We start from the raw sequence: 8,649 nt of genomic DNA on the forward strand, positions 1-8,649 counted from the left end.
ATGTATTCTGGAGAATCATCATCATAAAGTAATGGTCAGTGCTAGAAAAGTAGATTCCATCACCCAAAGATATTGCAGAGTTATAGTAGTAGTGGATGGTGATGCAATACCAACTTCTAAAGATCACTGGATTGTGAAGAATATACAAAGAAGACAGAGAAGAAAAGAAATAAAGCACAGAGAGGTACCAGAGTAATTGGAGGCAGAGAAAGCCCGTCGTCATGGCAAAAGCAGCAGAGTGTACTACTTAAAAAAGGAAAAATCTCCATTGAATTTGGCAATACGAGTGTCTTTAGTAATAGCAGTTGTAAAAGAAGATTGAGGACTGAAGTCAGATGGCAATGGGATTAAAACTGAGCTCAAAAATGAGGAAGCAGATCTAAAGTCTGTTGAAACAGGGTGAAAGAGAGAAGGAAAAGAGATGACTGCTGTAGGAGAACCATGAAGGGAAAAGGATGGTGTTTGTTTCTTTGGACTTTGGGATGGCAAACAAAACTGTGTTTTGTCTACAGTGCAAAAGCCTGCTCAGTCACAGGATGGGAACAAAAATTGAAGTAAGGTTCTAAAGGAATCTTGCAAAGTCTAGGGTCGAGAACACCTATAAATGATTTGCCTTCTTCAGTTCTAATTATCCTCCAACTCATAATCCTGAGTCCTAACACATCCATTTCTATCTACACCTTTTGTTCATTCTTTAAAATGCTTACATCTAAGACAGCATAGGGAGGCTATGAAGCAGAGCACCCAAGTTGAAATCCCAGGTTACTGTTATGTTACCTTGAGCAAGTTATTTGACATCTCTGTGAAATAAGATAATAATATCATCTCTCTTGTAGGATTATTAATAACTGTTTCTAATTCATGGAGAAGTGAGGATTCAATGATTTAATTCATGTAAATCTCTTAGAAATGTATCTGCACATGACAAGCACTCCACATATATTAACAATTATTATGATTCTAGGTACATGTAAGTGATTTATGTGAATTAACTCTTTGAATCCTTGAAATTCCTCTATGAGTTAGATACTATTATTCATCCCATTTCACATATTATAATGACATCAAATAATTATTGAAAACTTACTATTTTCTAGCCAAGGATTTAAATGTTCTATATGCAACAACAATAACCAACTTTACTATTTATAGTTATTTACCATAATTTTTCCTGCCCCCAAGCCCTGCCCCACCATCTACCCTCAAATAGGGGATTGAAGAATTCCTCTATAGGGAAACAAATCATCTCAGTGATAAAGTTAACATGATTTTATATCTGAGGATCTCCCAGGAAAGAGCTGAGTCCACACTCAATTATTCAGTGAGCTACTCACTCAACAAACCCTGCCCTGACTTACACAAAGAGAATCTGACTACCTTTTAGTGCCTCATTATTTGATTGAATAGAAAACCAAGGCTCTTTAGGTGGTTGGGGAGCTGTCTAACATAAGAAACAGAGATGGAAAGAGGCAGAGAGAGCAGAGGAACATTTTGTAATGAATAAGAAGGTATTACATCTGGGAATGATGAAAAGAATGCTATAGAAAACATTCTTGGAAATTAAAAATATAATAGTAAAAAATTAATAGATGGGCTGAAAGAGGAAAGTTGTAGCAAACTGGAAATATAAGAAAATTAGGTAATCAATCCAGGAAGTATTTGATGAATAAAAGTTCCAGAAAAAGAAAACAGTGGTGAAGAATGATTACCAAAGTTCCTCATAACTGAAGGATCTGAATCTCAATTGAAATAGCCCAGGGAGTACCCATAAAATGGGTAAAAAGGAACCATTTCACAACTCAGTATTTTAAAATTTCAGAATACTAGACGTAAGAAGATTCTAAAAAGTTCAAAATAGGGAAAACAAAACACATAGCAATGTAAAAGTTATTCCACATGCCAAGGATGAGAATTTTGAATAGCATTTGATTTATTTTTTTCTCTTGTTTGAGACAGGGTCTCACTCTGTCATCCAGGCTGAGAGCAGTGTCTCAATCATATCTCACTGAAGCCTCGATCTCTCGGACTTAAGTGATCTTCCCACTTCAGTGTCTGGAGTAGCATGTGCATGCCGCATTGTTCAGCTAACTTTTTCACTTTTTTGTAGAGATGGGATCTTGCTATGTTGCCCAGGCTGGTCTCAAACTCCTAGGCTCAAGTAATCCTCCTGCCTCAGCCTCCCAAAGTGCTAGGATTACAGGCGTGAACCAACACATCTGACCAGTATTTTATTTGTTAACAGCAATTCTGGTATCTAAAAGACAGTGGAAAAGTACCTTTAGATCTATTATACAAAACCATTTTCAGTATAGAGTTCTATATCCAGTCAAACGATGAACATAGAACCAAGGGATTTTTAAACATACAAAGTCTCAAAAAGTTTACCTCTCGTTCACTCTTAAAGTTCTTAAAGAATTGTTCAGGAAACAAAGGACCGAGGAAACAAAGAAAAGAAAGGCATGAGATATAGAATCAGGGAATCAAATAATGGAGAAAGAAAATGATTCTCAGAAAGTGAAATAAATTCCCTCCTTAATAGTTGTATAGCAGGCCAAAGCAGATTTTCCTAAACTGAAAAAAAGAACAGAGGGCTTCAGAAAAGTTGTTCCCTTGGGGTAAAATAAACAGATTCCTTGATATGTTTGCATATATTGAGAGGAGATTAATATATCTGCTTGAGGATCAAAATAGTAATAGGTACATGGAGAACTAAGAAAAGAAACCAAAATCAAGGCAATAGTCAACTCTAGGGAAAACAAAAAGTTGTACGTAAAAGGAAATATAAGCATAGTCGAATATATTGCTCAATTATTAAGAATATGTACATAGGCAAAATAACATAAACACTCAAATTATTTAACCAAAATTTTGACTACATATAGTGACATGATAGGGTGGGAAATATACATGCTTACTTAGCTATTTTAATACAGTGAAATGAAGAAATAGAACAATAACATGTTATTTTGAATTATGAAAGAAAATTCCATAAATAACTAAAAGATTTCAAAGTGCTGAAAGTGGTTGTTTCCAGAGAGTGAGAATCAAGAATGGAGTGGGTGGGGTTTGTTATAGTCCCCACCCACTTTAGAACCATTTGACGGTTTTTAGAACCATTTGATGTTTTAAAATATGGCATGTCTTCCTTTAATAAAAATTTAATAGGCTCGCTCCACACTCAATTACCACAGTGAGCCACAAACTCAACAAACCCTGCCCTAACATACACAAAGAGTATCCTAATCACATTTTGGTACATCATAACTTGTAGACAACTCTAAGTAACAATTTTAAAAGTCCTTCAGCTAAATCTTATTTCAAACACTACCTTCAGGAAAAAAATTACTTTTTAAATAAATGACACTGAGTCTGAACATTCCTAACTATATACTACTGTTATAAGACAAACAGTGTGCCCTTAAAAATTCTTCAGTCTTTCACAGATTTTATAATATTTCCAGTTAGATTTAAACTTTGAAGATAAGGAAGGGGTCATTCATCATCGATTATGTTATCTCCATCCACGGTACCTCTTCAAACCAAACTGTGTATGGCTGAAGAAAACCAAGGATCTGGTAAGCTACAGACACGAGCAAATACTTTTAGTACTGAAAAAGAATTGAGAAATTAACTTATTACCTTTAACTTTAGAAATGAGCAAAGAAACCCAAAGAGGTTAACTATAATTAGTTCCTAGGTAAGAAGTTCTCTATATTTGCTATTTGCTTTGATGTTTGCATCCTTATCCTATTACATATTAATTTTTAATATATAATATCCTATTTTTTGAAAGCTAACATTTAAAATATGAATCATGTTAAATAGAAAAGGAAATAAAATTTTATGTACATCTAATAATGCCTGCTCTGGTCAGACATAGGTACTGCCCTGGTGAAAGAATTTCAGGCCTGCAATAGAGAAATTCAGCAAAAGATAAAATACCACTTTCCTTTGCTGTTTGCAAATTGGATCCATAGTCATTTCTTCCCAGTTTTCCATTATTATTTCCTGAAGTAGAAGGAGTTACAGCAAATCACCCCCAGATAGGTGATTTGATTATCTTTAGCATGTGGAATCTGTTACTCTCATAATGCTTATCAGCTCTGGCACAAATTGAACACATTAATCACCCAAAAAAAAGAACTCTGCAAGAAGGATAGGAACCAGTGAGTTTCACTGATAATGGGAAAATGGTTCTTTTTTTAAGGAACATATTGCTAATATTAAGCTGAAAGAAAAAGACAATTTTGGGGAAGAGAGTGATAACTATAACAATGGATAAGGAAAATTAATTTAAATGGATATTATGAGAACTGAGGCACTCAATCCTCAGGGCAAATCGTACTTTGGCAATTATTTATATTTGATTCTAATGAAAAGCATACCAGACTCCCTTTGGGACTTTTTTGGGATGTAAAATTTGGAGGAGGGCTGAAAAATCTGAGTTCGAAGATTAGCATCTTATCTTTTCCCAAATGAACATGGATTTGTGCCTTCAAATGGTTAACGCTTATCTCTATGCAGCTGGAAATACAACACAAATGGGAGCCTTTGAGTGTTCAAAGCAAACGTGGAACCAAAGCACTGCAGGAGAAAGGCAGGGCAGGGCAGTGAGGAGGGGACGAGGGGGAGCTGCTATCAGTAATTCGCCCTTATCCCTGTGCCCAGCCTGCGAGGCTGAGCGAGACCCATCTATCACTGACGCACAGCCAGTCTGAGGCTTGTCCCTTTGACAACAACGTCCCTTTTGTTACCTTGCTATTATGCCTGGCAGCTTCTTGTCCATGAATTCCTGCATGCACTGGTGTTCCGTGGAATGGTTGAGAAACCTCCGGAAAGATTCAACATATTTCCCGTGGTCAGAAAACAAGCTCCTCATGGAAGATGCCATATTTGGTTTTCTGAGAAAGACAGAGCAGGAAGCAAGGTTTAAGTTCCCCTCCTTCTCTTCCTAGTTCCCTCTTTCTTTCCCCACCCCCACCAGTTTCTATCCAAAAAAAAATGCTAAGCTTGTTTTGAATTTAACATGCCACAAAGGCTGGCATGCAGAGCTCATTACTGAGTCAGTATTTGAACAGGACTTTGCACTGATACTTTAACCCCTACACGGTTGTTTTGTAAGAAATAGAAGTATTAAGCAAGGCTGTAAATCCACTGCTAAAACTTTTCAAATTCCTGAGGTTGAAAGGTCATAAAAACAAACTGTATTCAAGTCACTTCCTGTTTTGTCAGCAGAGCCACAAGTAAGTTCCAAGTGGGAAAGTGACTGTTCGAAGTGGCAAACACCAGGATAAAGAGGACAGCTACACAGCACTCTCAGAAATCTACAGCAGTGAAATCTTTAACGAAAGACTGTCATCTGCCTCTGTGCTTTCTACGGGATTGTTTTGGGCCTTTACATTCCTCAGCACTTGAATTTTCAACTTATCTGCTGCATTTCTTCAAATGCTGATTTGTTGTAACTCAGAAATTATCTTAAAAGGAAGTCACGAAGGAGGAGCCCAAGAACTCATAGCTAGAAGGTGTCAGAAGCTGCATTTAGGGGAATGAGAGTGGTAAGAGAAGTCTTGGAGCAAGAATGCAGGACACCAGGGTAAAAGTGCAGTCCATAGAATCCTTCCCTAAGCGCGCTGAACACGACGAGGCCATAGATACTTCGCTTGGCTGGATGAGCCTTTGGAAACCCAGTGGTGTCCCCACCAGAAGAGCCAAAGCTTCAGAGTACCCACACACAGTCTTTTTCCTGGGAAGAGGTCTTTAAGAAGGTCATCCTTTATCTAATATTGGGTTGTTAATAATAGCATCCAACTCACGGAGGAGTGCTGAGGATCAAATGAGTTAACTCATATAAGTCTCTTGGAAATATGTCTGCTTAAACTGTCCCTTCTTCTAATTGAGTTCCCAAGCTGCCCTCTAAGCATTCAAAACACTTCCAAACTCTCTTTTTTTTTTTTGAGACAGAGTATCGCTCTGTCGCCCAGCCTGGAGTGCAATGGTGCGATCTCCATTCACTGCAACCTCCGCTTCCTGGACTCAAGTGATTCTCCTGTCTTAGCCTCCCGAATAACTGGGATTACAGGCACCCGCCACCACGCCTGGCTAATTTTTGTACTTTCAGTAGAGACAGGGTTTCACCATGTTGGACAGGCTGGTCTCGAACTCCTGATCTCAAGTGATCCACCCGCCTCGGCCTCCCAAAGTGCTGGAATTACAGGCGTGAGCCACCATGCCCAGCCCCCAACTCTCTTTTATAAGTATGTTTTGTTCTCACTATTCTTAGAGCCAGTGCTTTTACCCTGGGGGAAAGTGGAATATCTGGACAGGCAGATTGCCATGGATGACTCTGCCCTTAATGAACTGTCTGACTTTGGCTGAAACATAAGCTGCAGTTTGCTCATCAGTAAAATGGGAACGAATTTTATCTCATAGGGTTGTACTGAGAATAATATAACTAATGTTTAAAAAGTGCAAGCCAGTCCCTCTGCAAAAAAAATATATATATATAAAATGACAAAAACAGTCGTCGCTTTATTCACGGACATTGAAATTTGAGTTTCATATCATTTTCACATGTCATGAAATATTATCCTCCTTTGAATTTACTTTAACCATTTAAAAACATAAAAGTTATTGGTAGCTCATGGGCTGCACAAATCAGGTTGGTAGGGTTGGGTTTGGCCACAGGCCTTATTTGGCCAAGCCCTGATTTAGCTCCTGTGCCCTTCACTCATCCTTAGATAAGGTCTTTGCTAGTTCTTTACTCACATCTCTATCCAACCAGCCTTCCCTTTCCTCAGATTGGCTCTGACAAACTTTTGCTTCTATTACCATCTTCCATTTTTCTCTTTAGAGCTCAACCCAAATCATTCATTCATTCATGTGTACATCTATCTGTTTTTGTTTCACTTTAACCAAAACCAAAAATGGCCAATAATGTATTCATCTATTGAATAAAAGTTTAGTAAGAGTCACTGTTTGCTATTCTGCTGAGGAATACTCCTGACATGACTTTCTCTTGGAAACTGCTGTTAAGGCCTCCCTTAACTGAAACTTGGTCTTCTGAGACCATCACTTCCCTTGCCTGCTGTCAAATATTCTCCAACAGAGCCAGTTCTTCATGTGGATCCCAGTGAGGACTTCCTTTCCATCTCCACTTTTTCCACCTTACTTGAGATTCTCTTTATTTTTCACTTACTGTGCTTTTTAAAAAAAAAAAAAAAAATTTAAGTTCAAGAGTACATGCACATATTTGTTACATAGGCAAACATGTTTTATTGGGGCTTGTTTTACAGATTATGTCACCACCCAGGTATTAAGCCTAGTACCCATTAGTTATTTTTCCTGATTCTCTCCCTCTTCCCACACTCCACTTTCAATAGGCCCCAGTGTGTGTTGTTCCCATCTAATGTTTCCATATTTTCTCATTATTTAGCTCCCACTTATAAGTGATAATATGCAGTATTTGGTTTTCTGTTCCTGCATTAGTTTGCTAAGGATAATGGCCTCCAGTTCCATCCATGTCCCCACAAAAGACATGATCCCATATTTTTTATGGCTGCATAGTATTCCATGATATACATATGTCACATTTTCTTTGTCCAGACTATCACTGATGAGCATTTAGGTTGATTACATGTCTTTGTTATTGCATATAGTGCTGCAATAAACATTCACATGCATGTGTCTTTGTAACAGAACAATTTATATTCCTTTGGGTATGTACCCAGTAATGGGATTGCTGGGTTGAATGGGATTTCTGTCTTTTGGTCTTTGAGGAATCGCCACACTGTCTTCCACAATGGTTGAACTAATTTACACTCTGACCAACAGGGTATAAGTGTTTCCTTTTCTCCACAACCTTGCCAGCACCTGTTATTTTTTCACTTTTTCATAATAGCCACTGTGACTGGTGTGAGATGGTATCTCATTGTAGTTTTTATTTGCATTTCTCTAATGATCAGTGATGTTGAGCTTTTTTTCATATGATTGTTGGCTGCATGTATGTCTTCTTTTGAAAAGTGTCTATTCATGTCCTCTGTCCACTTTTTCATGTCTTTTTTTTATTCTTGTAAATTTGTTTAAGTTCCTTATAGATGATGGATACTAGATCTTTGTCAGGTGCATAGTTTGCAAAAATTTTCTCCCATTCTGTAGGTTATTTATTCTGTTCATAGTTTCTTTTGCTGTGGAGAAGATCCTTAGTGTAATTAGATCTCATTTGTCAACTTTTGCTTTTGTTGCAATTGCTTTTGGTGTCTTCGTCATGAAATCTTTGTCCATGTGTATGTCCTGCATGGTATTGCCTAGGTTGTCTTCCAGAGTTTCTATAGTTTTGGGTTTTATATTTAAGTCTTTAATCCATCTTGAGTTAATTTTTATATATGGTGTAAAGAAGCGATGCAGTTTCAACCTTCTGCATTTGGCTGGCCAGTTATCCTATAGTGTGTGTGTGTTTTTTTTTTACTGGCTTTCCTGCTTTAGGAATCACACAGATCCTAACCAATTTTATTGCCACTGTCAACTTCATGTTTTTTTTAAAGTAAGTTTGGATAAAGACACTCTTTTCTTTCTCTCATAATATTTAGTCTCCCCACTGACCCCCACGTCAAGTACAAGATCCATTCTGTAGCCCCCCCCCCAATAATTATC

General features: G+C 37.6%; 1 protein-coding gene across 3 annotated transcripts in view; it reads right to left on the minus strand.

The window, feature by feature from the left end:
* HNMT (histamine N-methyltransferase) overlaps positions 1-5,337 on the minus strand; it is a 50,503-nt gene extending 45,166 nt beyond the window's left edge. The window contains exon 1 of one of the 3 annotated variants that reach the window (XM_003822822.5): positions 4,755-5,337. In XM_003822822.5, the coding sequence (XP_003822870.1) occupies positions 4,755-4,891 (137 nt within the window). In that variant the 5' untranslated portion in view covers positions 4,892-5,337. The remainder of the gene's footprint in view (positions 1-4,754) is intronic. The other 2 variants (XM_063595157.1, XM_008976415.5) reach the window with 2 other exon arrangements.
* Positions 5,338-8,649: the final 3,312 nt, after the last annotated feature.

This window comes from Pan paniscus, chromosome 13 (genome assembly GCF_029289425.2).
Source record: "Pan paniscus chromosome 13, NHGRI_mPanPan1-v2.0_pri, whole genome shotgun sequence".
NCBI classification, from domain to species: Eukaryota; Metazoa; Chordata; class Mammalia; order Primates; family Hominidae; genus Pan; species Pan paniscus.